This window comes from Patiria miniata, unplaced genomic scaffold (genome assembly GCF_015706575.1).
Source record: "Patiria miniata isolate m_02_andy unplaced genomic scaffold, ASM1570657v1 HiC_scaffold_9, whole genome shotgun sequence".
In the NCBI taxonomy this organism is placed as follows: Eukaryota; Metazoa; Echinodermata; class Asteroidea; order Valvatida; family Asterinidae; genus Patiria; species Patiria miniata.
The window spans coordinates 4898207-4911278 of record NW_024037076.1 but is presented as its reverse complement, the minus strand read 5'-3'; the positions used below and the strand labels follow the sequence as shown (position 1 = coordinate 4911278).

The 13072-nt window shown below is 41.0% G+C and overlaps 2 protein-coding genes across 2 annotated transcripts in view; both read left to right on the top strand.

The window, feature by feature from the left end:
* The window catches only part of LOC119720340 (collagen alpha-1(XI) chain-like), a 36734-nt gene extending 28278 nt beyond the window's left edge, over positions 1 to 8456 (top strand). Inside the window, exons 5-10 of the mRNA XM_038189980.1 lie at positions 2506 to 2628; positions 4348 to 4536; positions 4950 to 4994; positions 5899 to 5924; positions 7624 to 7686; positions 8387 to 8456. Of these exons, the coding sequence (XP_038045908.1) occupies positions 2506 to 2628; positions 4348 to 4536; positions 4950 to 4994; positions 5899 to 5924; positions 7624 to 7686; positions 8387 to 8456 (516 nt within the window). The remainder of the gene's footprint in view (positions 1 to 2505; positions 2629 to 4347; positions 4537 to 4949; positions 4995 to 5898; positions 5925 to 7623; positions 7687 to 8386) is intronic.
* Positions 5892 to 13072, top strand: part of LOC119720717 (collagen alpha-1(XI) chain-like) — a 78577-nt gene continuing 71396 nt past the window's right edge. Inside the window, exons 1-5 of the mRNA XM_038190528.1 lie at positions 5892 to 5924; positions 7624 to 7686; positions 8387 to 8461; positions 9470 to 9574; positions 12133 to 12189. Coding sequence (XP_038046456.1) covers positions 9479 to 9574; positions 12133 to 12189 — 153 coding nt within the window. The 5' untranslated portion in view covers positions 5892 to 5924; positions 7624 to 7686; positions 8387 to 8461; positions 9470 to 9478. The remainder of the gene's footprint in view (positions 5925 to 7623; positions 7687 to 8386; positions 8462 to 9469; positions 9575 to 12132; positions 12190 to 13072) is intronic.

The window sequence follows — 13072 nt, the reverse complement described above, 5'->3', positions numbered from 1 at the left end:
TGGCAGGAGCTTCTACATGTTACTTGGTGTTCGGTCGGTTGGTTGGTCGGTCTGTCTGTCTGTCCCCGAAAATTGACCAAACATTTTGACCAAAAATTGACCAAATGACCAAAAATTTACCAAAATGATCCAAATTTGACCAAATGCCATGCCGTTGTCAAGTACTCCTGACGAAAGTTATCTGAAAACTGGCTTTGTCTCGATCATACGTATGCACTTATAGTTTGCATTTGTCTGTCCCGGAAAATTGACCAAAATAAGTCCCATAAGTTATCCACAAAATATAACTACCAAATTTTAATTTAAAATAAAAAGCAAACAAAATAAATTAGATACTTAACACAAATTGTATGTAAAAGTTAAGGAAAGATGTTTATGAAAAGTTTGTAAATTGAGGTAAAAAATAAGTGCAGTAATGTTAAAGACACGTGGTATTTATCACAAATCACTGTGAATCAAGGTATACATCTAAAGTATGGTGTTTCATATGTGCCATCAGCATCGCATTTTTGGGCGTTGCATTTTTCAACTGTGGCAGTGATCATTTTCATAGATTTCATGCGCAAGACTTTCATGCAAGACAGCCAGAGCTTATTGTGCACTCGCACTTGTTTGTACACTGTGTACTCGGTGTTCTAGGACTTGCAACACACAATTCAAAAGCTTACTTGGGTTGAACTCGAACCCATGACCTCCTGCTTACTAGTGCAGATGTCTTACCACTCAACCACTGAGTTTGCTGGGGTCGGCTGGTAAGAATCTGAAAAGAAATCTGGTTAGAATCTGGTTAAAACACTGCAACCAAAGTATTTATAGGATCAAAGTTGTGTCGAGGAGATTCTGTAAATTCAGTATTGGGGTTTTCCATCACCAATTTTTGAATTCTAGACGCTCTGAGGTGCGATACCACAATTTTTTTGAAAAAAAAAGATCATCATAAATTTACACGTCATCTTCAAGTTTGGATTCATTGCATCAGCTATTCTGAGCGAATGAATCGTATTTAGGCCACAATTTTTATTCGGGGATGAAAAAAAGTGGGGGGGGGGGACCGTCCATATAATATCCCCCCCCCCACTTTAAAAAGTGGGGGTGGGGGGTGGGAGGGGGGACTTGCCTACAACCAGTGATCACAACTGTCCACAGTGATGAATCAACTGAACTTCTCTTCTGTAGTGGTGGCATTACAATCCAGAAGCCTTAAAATGATCGGTTTGAATTCCACTATTCGGTGATTTTGGAAATCCTATATTTGAAACTATCCATATTTTTTGTCACATACTAAAGAAGACAACTCTGGAACAGCCCCCAATTTGCTCCATGGTCTCTGATTGAAACCCCTATTTAAAGGTTGAGTACATCATTTGTCATTTGTTCATTTTTCTTTCATTTGAAGCAACAAAAGTGCTCAAAAACTAAAGAACGGTGCTTAGCACCTAACCGGATGAAGTTTCAGCTCAGTGAATGCTGTATATTCTGAGAAAAACAATATTCTAGGATCTTGATTTTGATTCAAAACTTGCCGAGTCAGCTTTTGAATTGCGCCCAAAATCAGCATCTACAACACGTTCTCATTCAGTCAATTGCAGCTACATGATGTCACGCAATGAACTGACGAATAATAGCAACTGCACGCTCATGTGCATCGTGTCAACACTTGCGAGCACTCATTCATGGCTTCACCGAATTAAATATGCATTGTCGGAAAATGCCTTCTTTTATTGTTTTCTTCAAAATGACAGCATGCCAGAAACAATAATTTCACTGGGAGTTTAGAACCATTACCATCTTTAAACCAAGTATGCATTTCAACACTAATTTCGTCTTTTTGGATAGCTTCAAATGATGTACTCTACCTTTAACTTGTCGGGGATTTCCCACCCATTTTGTTTTCAGCATTACAGCTCCGAGATGTTTTGTAATCCTGCAAACTATACCCAGTGGAGGGCATTGCATGCGGCACCTCACTCATCACTATTTGTAAACATGACTGTGTGAGTCGAATGGGAGCTTCTGGTGAAATCGGACAACCATTATTCGATTTGAAAAAAATTTGGATAACCGGATTTAGAAATCTCTGATCTCTCCCACCACTATACTCTTTTGGGGGTCCGCTCATAAGTCTAACGCCTCATAGGTCCGACGCCTCATAAGTCCGACAAAATTGCATCCCCTAGCCAAATAAAGGCCCATAAGTCTGACACCTCTTAGGTCCGACGCCTCATAAGTCCGACGCCTCATAGCTCCGACGCCTCGTAAGTCCGACAAATTAAACGCCTCGTTTTTCCGACGTCGGACTTATGAGGCGTCGGACTTATGAGGCGTCGGACCTATGAGGCGGAATAAATAAATTTTATGTCTCATAAGTCCAACGCCTCATAAGTCCAAAATGAGGCATCGGACCTATGAGGCGTCGGACTTATGATACGGCCCCCTCTTTTGCGGCTTTCCAAGAATTATGTGTTACTGATTTGAGTGTTTTGGTCTTTATTTCTCCCCATCCAGGGCCAAATTCAACAATTCTTGATCGTACCAGACCCATATGCAGCTTTTGACTACTGTCGTGACTATATGCCAAGCTGCAATGAACCCATGCCTGTATATAAAAGGGCTCTGGAGCCTGAAATTGTAAGTACCGGTATCGTTTTTTTTTTTAGTTTTAGTTTTTGTTTTTACTTAATATAAATCTACCTTATCTTATAATACAGTCACAGTAAAGAATCCCACGTGGTTGATTTTAGTCTGCAGTGTTTATTTATTTACAGATTGTTTCCAAAATGCTATTAACACATTTGCTATAAACACAGTGACCTATCAGCCATCAGAAAGTGATAACATGTCCTTAAGAAAGTCAAATTTAGCAGAGGCTGTTTTTAAATTTTATTTCATACTTGTACGGTACCCATGAATACCTACATTTGTACCATAGTGGTTCCTTTATTTCACAACCTGTATGAAGTACAGGCACTGTTGTTGATTAGATAGACAGACTTGTTTTTTATCATAAACTTTCCTGCAAAGTGACATTGTGTCTTCCAAATTATCATCCACACTTTTTGGAATATTGTACATTGTATTAAAATGTTTATATAACATCCAAGTAAATCCTTGTCATTTGATTGGAGGATTGTAGATCACGCGACATTTATTAATCATAAACGTAAATCATAAACATCCTTACCGTGCTTTTTTGGTTCCATTCACCATGCATTTTGGTTCCATCCCTTTTGATCTGTTGCATGTGCACGCTAGATAAAGATCGTATAGCGCGCTGCGCATAGGCGCAGCAGCGCTATACGATCTTTGCGCTAAACCACATTATGCGTTTTACAGCAGTACAAAACTTGCCTCTGAGGTGTATGCAGTTACCAACTGAACTTGCCTTGCAGATTTTTTTTGCATTGTTTTAAGAACTTTACCTTTCATATTGTCAATGTTTTGACTTTTAAACCTTTGCTAATTTGAACTTTGAACAAGCTGGGAAAAAAGGGGATGCTAGGAAACCAGTTTGCAATTGTTGTTTATTCTGATAGTTTTATCCTCCAATTGAATGACAAGGATCTACTTGGATGTTATATAATACAAATAATGAATGTTTTGCATTCGTGCAATTGTGAGATTATTTTTCATTCGTTGAAAGACGGAAGGCTCCATTCAACTCGGCTTCACCTCGTTGTATGGAACATTCATAGAACTATATTAAATTACTGGAGCGCTAACTCCTCATTCTTGTGTGCGGAGATGCTTTGCAGCCGCTCTGGGCACAGACATTTTGAATTTATGTGCGTGTTTGTTGAACACAATCAAAATAGATGGACTGAATTTTAAAAGTGTGCTCTAAATGCAACGCGCAAGTAGGAGATACGCAAACAACTTAAGCGCGTCATGACGGTTCAAAAAACGTCACGGCGAAAAGCATCTGCACGCGGGAAGGACGCGCGCACGTTGCGCTGTTTGAGCAAAATGAAATGCTCATTTGCTAATCGTGCGTTTCGGTTTTGGGCGTATTGGCTTCGATGACGCACCGTTATGGAATACAAACGCAGATATGCAAATAGCCGTACAAAAGCCGTACAAAATTTCGAGTTTTCCATAGGTTTGTGCACAAACATGGATGCGCCCATCAGGCATTGTTTTGTACATCGAGTTAGCGCTCTAGTAATTTAATGTAGTTCTATGGGAACATTCCATCTTTCAACTCATGAAAATATTCTCACCATTGCACTCATAAACATTCTCACCATTGCACTCATAAACATTCATTATTTGTATAATAATTGTATTATTCTTGTAATCGTACAACTTTTTAGCCAAAAGATAAAGAATTTTTTGGTTGTTTTTCTTCAGTCCACAAATCAGCCGGACACAAATGGTGAACAGGAGGGACCGACGCCAGCAGTCTATTACAGTGAAAGTGAATCGGTATCGTCAGATTCATACAGCTACCCAGATCCGGTTGATCCTGGTAGTTCGTTTGCAAGCATTCCGGATCGAGGTACAGGGCCGATAACAGACCCTGGTACCGGTACTGCTGTGGTAGGCATATGAAATGACAAATTTAGTATGGTTCAATACAAGGGATTCACAATGTGCCACGTACAAGAAAGGTGTATTGAAGATTTTCCATCTTCAACGTTGACATCCTGCCCGTTCTATTAAGGGAATAAATCTGTGCTTGGGAGGTGTTAAACAGTATCTTTAAGACTGATTGGAGTCTTGAATGGAGTCTGGAATGCTAAAATCGGCTACTGGACACCCAAATGACACAAGTTGGTGCATGTTGGTCATTAGGGCATATTTGCCAACAGTTGACACGATTTTGCTACCAGTTTGGTGGACAACCATGACTAATGCGGGTCACAGTGCCCCCCCCCCCCCCCCCAGTCAAGAAGTCTCTGACTGAGCAGTAAGTTAATTTGTTATTGATATACCTTTCTCTATCCATACAGCGTGGACCCAGAGGGGAGAAGGGCGAGGCAGGCGAAACAAGAATTGTAAGTTTAAAATGTGTCTATGTCAAGTTTTAGATTACTACTTTTCCCTTCTTTGACTATGAAGTTAATAGACTGATTCATTAAGCCCCCCCCCCCCCCCCCCCGGCGTTTCGACCAATCACATCCATGATTAACCCTAAACTCCCCAGCCTAATTTACTAGGAACCATACCCATTCTGGCAAATTCCAACACCCACATGGGAAATTGTACACACACACTGTTGGACTTAGTTTCTGGAGGTATGCCAACCCCAGTGTAAAAAAACATCAGTTTAGGGGTACATTACCTATCCCAACAGATTTAAAACAAAACCTGCTGTTGAACTTTGATGGGTTTAGTTCGGTTAGGGTTCATGTTGGCCTTCAAATATTGAGTGGCTCAGAGTGGCATGGGAGGAATATTGTGGCAAAGTAAAATCTGGACTTTTCTATTTCACGAGACGAAGCTTGCTGCTACAATGGATATACAACAGATAAACGCACCATGCAATACACTCATCGAAAACGGACATATGGATTTTCGGCCTAAGACATGTCACTTGAGCTAATGTATGGGCACAGTGTTTCCATTTCCAGTGGCTCCATTTCAAGCTGATGCATTTTCTCGTCATATGCAGCTGTCACGAAATCAAAACATGTCCCTGCACACTGGCCACACCCAAATTGTAAAGGCCATTTCAGTTGGTATGACAGATAGCCCATGAGAAACTGATGGTTCATCAAGCCTACATTGTTTATAAGCCTTACTTTTTTGTGTTGAAAAATTTAAATTGGGTGAGAGAAGGAATGGAAATAAGCAAATATTGGTCGCAGTAGTCATTGCTGGTTATTCTACTTTGGTAATTGTTACATCAATACTTCTATATCTGTTTTTCTGACTTTTTTTGTCAGGAATACTTTCCAGGGCCAGTTGGACCTGCGGGACCAAGGGTAAGTACATAATGCAATATCAGCCTGAAATGTAATGAAATTCAGCTTATTGATTGACTACTAATAATAAATGGAATTATTTTATCCCAAGACTGAATAAGTTTAGCCAGCAGAATTGTAATTGACTGAATTAGAAGTCAAGTGTAATCTGAAACTAACACACAGAGGGCGCTTCTTGATCTTACTGCTTCTCATGCTATTAAAGCCAACTCCCATGCAGTTCACAAATTATTGCACTACCACTGGTTGGGGATCTTAATGTCTGCAAACTATCTTAGCAATTCGGGCGATTCACAATGCAGTGCGCCACCAAGATTTTGCCATGGAGAGTCCATTTTTCAAGTTTACGGTCGACAAAACATGGCCCAAGTTTGAATGAGTGTCGGTAGACAACTTGAGCTAATTTGTCATAGATTGGGGCATAGCGTTCTGCTGCCTTACCAAAACACCATATTGATAACAAGAAAAGAAATGGGCAACCAGAGCCTCGAATCATACGCTGATGAAACCACTGACCAGAAAAACTAACGATTTCAAATGTCCCGCGCTGCGAATTTGTCGACCATCTCCCACAATGCACTGGGAAAAAGGAACTTTCCATGGCAAACTCTTGGTGGCGCACTGCATTATGAATCGCCCGAATTGCGAGGTGGTTAAGCTGGTTGCTCTGGGTGAGAAAGAAATTAAATGCTAACAGTTCCTGTTGATCAAGAAGTCGTTGCAAATCCTGTACATTGCAGTTCACATTGCAATCAGCCTTGAAATATTTGCCCAGAGATCTCTGAAGCACTAACGTCAAAGTTTTCTAATACTTTGACAATTTGAATACTGCACATGTTTTGCTGTTTTTATAGGATCCTAGGATATACACTCAACCAAAAAAAGAAAGCCCCCCCAATATTTTTTTGTCTAACTCAAAAACTACTGAGCACCTCTCACTCAAATAACGAATAATCAGTACAGAAATTCCTTAGCAATCCAGCCATACTCTTTATTTGCCCGAAAAAAGTGATGATGTGTACGAATTTATGCAATTTATGACAAATGGTACCGAAAACAGTTGCACTTTTGTATACGTGTACGTTGTGGTTCACACTCGCCTTGCACGTATACAAAAGTGCAACTTTTTTTCGGTACCATTTGTCATAAATTGCATAATTTTGTACACATTATCACTGTTTTGGGCCAAACAAAGAGTATGGCTGGATTGCTACAGAATTTCTGTACTGATCAGTCGCAATTTTAGCAAGATGTGCCCAGTAGTTTTTGATTTGTATCTGCAGCACATTAGGCCAAGTAAAAAATAACTCAGTTTCTCGTCGCCACCCACTTCATTTTTTCCCTGCCTGCCTCTGTTCTCAAATTGTTTTTTTTTGTAATCATACATGTTATTTTGGCAATATATTTTGCAAATATACATTGTCTTTTTATTTGTTTCCAACAAACTTGTAGCTACGTGTATGTTGAATGGGTAACGGGCATCTTTGGACATAATTTGTATCAGCAAAAGTGTCAAGAAAATGGAAGAATCTATCCGCCATCTTTGAAAATCGGCCATCTTTTGGGGAAAAAAGCAGAAGAAAAAACAGCACCTGCCTCCTTTATTTTCCTCAAAAACCTGGACGAGAAACTCTCATATTTTTCTAAGTTGAAAGTTAAACGAATGTATTCTGTAAACGAATGTATGCTTTCTCAACAGGGAGATCCGGGACCTCGGGGTTATTCTGGAGAACGTGGACCCAGCGGACCAAAAGGAGACAAGGTATGAAATAAGAAACGAGAACCTGAAGCAATGTTGTCACAGGCACACTTCTCTTCAATAATGTTATGTTAGTTTCGTTAACGTTCGGGCCGGATTATTTTGACATTGACCCGAACCAGGCGCGGGATTGTTTTTCACAAACTTCGATGCCAGATGGGTTCAGGCCGTCATCTGCGGGTAGCACACCCTGATATTTCCGGCCTCGCTCGCTGCGAGCGGTTTGCAGACAGATATTTCCGGCCTCGCTCGTTGCGTGTTTATCCGTCATCCATTCCAAATACTGCAAAACCTTTGCATGTATACACGTCATCTGACGTGAACTGGTTAAATGAGCAAAGTTTTCCCTAGAATGACCTTTTGGCAGTCCAGGTCTTCATCAGGACCTCGAGAAACTGACCAATCAGCAGGCGCCTTCTATACGCGCATAATTCATCATGGCCATGATGAGTATTACAAAAACGCGGCATCGAAATTGAACAATCACAGTCTTAGTCCTGATTTCGGAATGAAATGGCATCACGCATGCTTAGATATATTAGATGTTATACAGAAGACTTGGCTCTGTGGATAACGGGTGATACTCAGACTAATTTTCACCATGCATACTTAAAATCTTAATATCAATCCCCTGTCCTGCTCACTCGTAGTACTTACGTGTGATTTTTGTTACTTGTGTTGACTGCTTGTTGTTCTCCATCAGGGATCACCTGGACAGAATGGTCGCAATGGACAGGACGGTCTCCGCGGCCCACCAGGAGCGAGTGCCCTAATACCTGTGAGTCTCTGGTTTTACTTTGGACGCAACTTTAATTGCTGTTTGAATGGACTCTCCCTCTCTGGCTGGCATATTCAACAAAGCTATGGAGTACCGAAGTGTGACATCATTTAGAACCAGAAAGTGTAGTGCAAACGAATGGAGTACGCACACGTGTTGGTTCACGGGCTGAATCACACGCTAATGTCTTTCACACACACTTTGTGCGCGTGACGTATTCACTTTGGTACTCCATACCCAGCTGTCAAAATCAATCAAGTGGCTGTTTTTAACAGTTGAAAGTTCCCTGCCTACATAAAGCAGGATTGACCAGCTGTGTTTAAACTTGATACAGCTATGCTTTGACTGTCGGTGATTGATAAGCCAGCTGTGCCTACTTTGTTACATTCTTTTGTCTGTTGATGGAATTTGACTAGACACAGTGCCTACAAGAAAAATAATCTGACTGTTGGTGACTAGCCTGCGTAAAAAGCATGGTAGGGGCAGAGGATTGATTTTGTGACTGTCTGTGATTGTTTAGACAGCAAGAGGGTTTCAAGTCTAAAAAGACATCTTGCACAGAGCAAGATGACAGGTCTTTGTTTCTCTGTGAAACAAAGTGAGTGGATTGACACTTTGTTTTTTCACTGTCACCGAATTTGAATAACAAAACCTTTTCTAATGTGACAGCTGAAATTTACTCAATTGCGGGCAGTTTGACGGTGCATGCAAATCACACTTCACTGTTTATTTGCTTCTGCATCAGTTAAATTTCGTATAGACGTGCACAACAAAAAGTATTTTGGGTGAATATTGATGACGCAAATGAGATATTATTTTAAATTTCATCACTCTTTACACAAATATGGAGAATTTCCTCAAGATGAACCCAATGATTTACATGTAAACTTAATATAAAATGAATTCCTTCTGCAAAAATCGTAATTGCGAGTAATTGTAATATTCAGCAGCTTTAATAATAATATTGTAACAATGAGTGAATGTACATATTTTTACAACATTTTTCAGCAACAACTGATGGCAATGATAGCACAGTCAGCTACAGATGGCATGAAGGGGCCAGGAGCTCATGCCAACATGGAAGCTATCAGGAACGTCCTGGAAGAACAAAGGGTAAGTTCATAGTTTGAAAATGAGCATAATATAAGAAGTTGAGATGAAATTGCGTCGGTTCAAAGTTGTCATTTTGAAATCGCAATACACAACCATTTATCTTCAAGCATCATCATCATCATCATCGTCGGTTTCGAGGCTGTTGTCCAGTCTGTTCTGGGTTGGCCTGCTTTCTCCCTATGACTCTCCTCCACTTGGCCCTGTCCGTCGCTTCCGTCGCGTCCCTCGCATTGACTCCAAGCAGAAGCATGTCATCAATCAGGGAACTCTGCCACGTCTTGCGCCGTCGGCCGACATTTGCGGGCCCTCTCACGACTATGTTGGTACACCTCTTGACCCAGCTGGCATCTTCCTTTTTCTTCACGTGCCGGTACCACCTCAGCCATTATCAGCCTGTGCCTCCTCAACGCAATACCGATCCCTCCACTCCAACTCTCCTCCTCAACTCCTCACTTGAATACACAATCCTAATTGGTTGATCCATGGCAACAACAGTGTGGTATTATATCCCATATACCACAATCCATACTGCGCTCCGTGTATCGCGCTATTCTAAGATGTGCGCTCAATTCCTGCTGCACGTACGAGTATTAGGATAACCACAGAAACGTTGGTGTCCAGCATGCATGTTCCGTCTTTTCTGTGCGACAAATTTGCTGGAAAACCAATACTTCCCACTCGCGCTCGTGGAACATGGAAAATGTAGTGCTTCTGTGTTTCATATGCCATGAGGCTGAACACACTACATTATTCCATGTTCCACTCCTGCTCGTGTGCTAACCAAAAATATGTAATGCAGCTGCGAAATGATATCCGCTCCGTCCACAAGTACCCCCTCACCGGCAAAGAAAGTACAGTTGGGAGTGACCGACCGACGCCATCTTGCCTGACTGCAATCTTGCCGCGACGCGCGGCTGTACCATGTACCACTGCGTGTACATAGTACAAATCTCCTGGTGTACAATGTACGTGCGGCACACACAAGGAACGGTGCGCATCAATCAGCTAAATGTCCCGCCCATGGGACGTCGTTGCTAGGTAAAAGGGCGCCCTCCTTCGTTGGCGCATGGAGCCCATAGGACCAAAAACTGATGGAGGACAAACATATCAGATTTATATCTTTTTTTTACAAAGCAAAACACTGTGGCGTAGCATCAAGGGTGGTCAGGGGGGTTGATAAGGGGGTATTTACCCAGGGTTCGACCTGAACTTTTTTGTTCGCTAGCCAGCCGGGCTACTGAAACGGACTCTTAACTAGCCCGCGGGCAATTTCACTTGCCCGCATGTTTTTTTTCTGTTATAGAGTGTGGTATAAAAACAATCTGTGTATATGTAAATGTGTCTAGAGCCTGAAAGTTTACCCCTGGCGGCGCGCATCAGGGCCCCTCGAAAAGGAAAATGAATGTGTAAAAGTCAAAGTTTTTGATATTAGTTTGGGTACATTGATTTCTTAAGAAAATAACCCTCGGAATTTTATGGGAACTGAAAAATCGCATGATGTGAAAGAGAAATATCGTGCCAAAAATTGACCTCTCACTTCCGCTTTCGTGTGGACTCAAGACCATTTATGAAATAATTTTGTGGCGGTCATCGGGTAAAATCTTAAACTTAAACAGGAGACTTAATGTCTTTTGGGACAGACTTTTTAAAATAAACTTGAAGGATTGTTTTCGTTTACAAACACATCTAAAATGACCGTTGATGAGAACAGTCTTAAAACGTGATCCAAACGAGCCAGAATAAATCTATAGAATCGGATGTACATGTACGTAGCTAAATCTTTGCGTCGTTATCATTTTCGTTCTCACGCAAGTATGCGATGTGAAAACAGACGTGATCCAACAAAACGAACTTGGAACGGAAATAGGTTGAAAGTAAAATTCCTTTCTACCCATTTCCAACTGATTTTTCATCTATTCTGAGGCAATTTTGTCAGTGTTTTTAATGAACAGATCTAATAATTTAAGCCTTTTGAAACAGTTGATAAAATTATACACAAATTGATACAGGTTTGCTTTCTGAATTTCATGATTTATTTCTTCATGTCCTTTCATCTTTGCCGTAACCCAATATTTGTTTGATTCGCCAGCCAGGCTACTTAGGGACTAGTTCGACTAGCCTGCTGCTGTTCTGACTAGCATTTGGCTAGCAGGCTATCGCTAATTTCGAATCCTGATTTACCCCCCCCCCCCCCCCCCCCCCCACCATGCCATACGAACTTCACCAGCATTGGACGATCGTGATTCGTCATCGCGCGTCTAACCGAATCGAAAGAGTCCGCTCTATGGAATGTTGGCCCTTTCTTAACCAAGATGCCTTTTTTTTTTTACATCTACTCTCCCCCTCCACCCCCCCCCAAAAAAAATTCAAAATCACCATGCTACGCACCTGAAACAGATATCCATAAGATTTCTAAAAAAGTAAAAAGGTATCCCGACCAAGCAAAAAATATCTTCCCCCTCCCCCATGAAAAATTGTCTCACTATGCCATTGGAGTGAAAGCTTTATACGCATCTGTCCACAATAACTCTTTTCTATGATCATTGGTTTTTTTTCAGTTTGCTATGAGAGGAGACCGTGGACCAGAAGGATACCAAGGTAGAACAGGACCAACGGTAAGACCATCAAAAGAAAGGTTTTTCCCATTTTAAAGGATGTTTCTGATGTCTTCAAATCTTAGAAATAACTTTGTAGACATATGGACTCTGTTATTTTTGTCCATTTGTGACAGCAGCTGATTTCACGAAACAGTGTGCAACTTCCGCCATGTGTAGGTCTGGCCCAACATATTTGTTGTGCAGCTGCGCAATAAACTTACGATCGATTTCACAAAACTTGGCACAGCTGCCCAGCGTTTTAATTAATGTAAACATCTTGGACAAGGATAAAATCATCAATTACAGCGGCCGTTTGTGCATGATTATGTTCGTTTACCAAAAAGTCGTTGAATCACCTCCGCCGGCCATTTTGAAAATAGTTTTGTCAGATTTTCTTCAGAATCGTGCGGCAACTCTAAAAAATCCATCACAAGTAAAATAGCAATTCATTTACTTCAGACACAAAGCCATGAGTGTCTTGTATAAACCTTGATAAGTTGTGCAATGACAGGCTCCACGACAATCATAATTTGCTGGCAAAATAGGTCATTTTCAGTGGCCATGCCACAACTTAGTCCCCCTAAAATGATTGCGCAAGTTATGCCGTAATTACGCGGACTATCAAACTTTCTCGAAATTGTCATAACTGAAGTATTACGCAATAAATTGTTGCAAAAGTGGAGTAACGCTATTGCGTAAAGTATCTTAAAATCGGCTGCTGCTTGGTCGGGACAGAGTGTGGATGGCATGAAGTACGGATGTAGCCCCATAAATGTGGCCAATTTACTGGACTACCTCCGTAAATAAAGGCCACACTTCCACCATGTACAAAAACATGTCGAACTTTGTCAAATTTTGATTTTCACATTTAGGCTTAGTTTGTAGTTTATTTTTGCTTTAG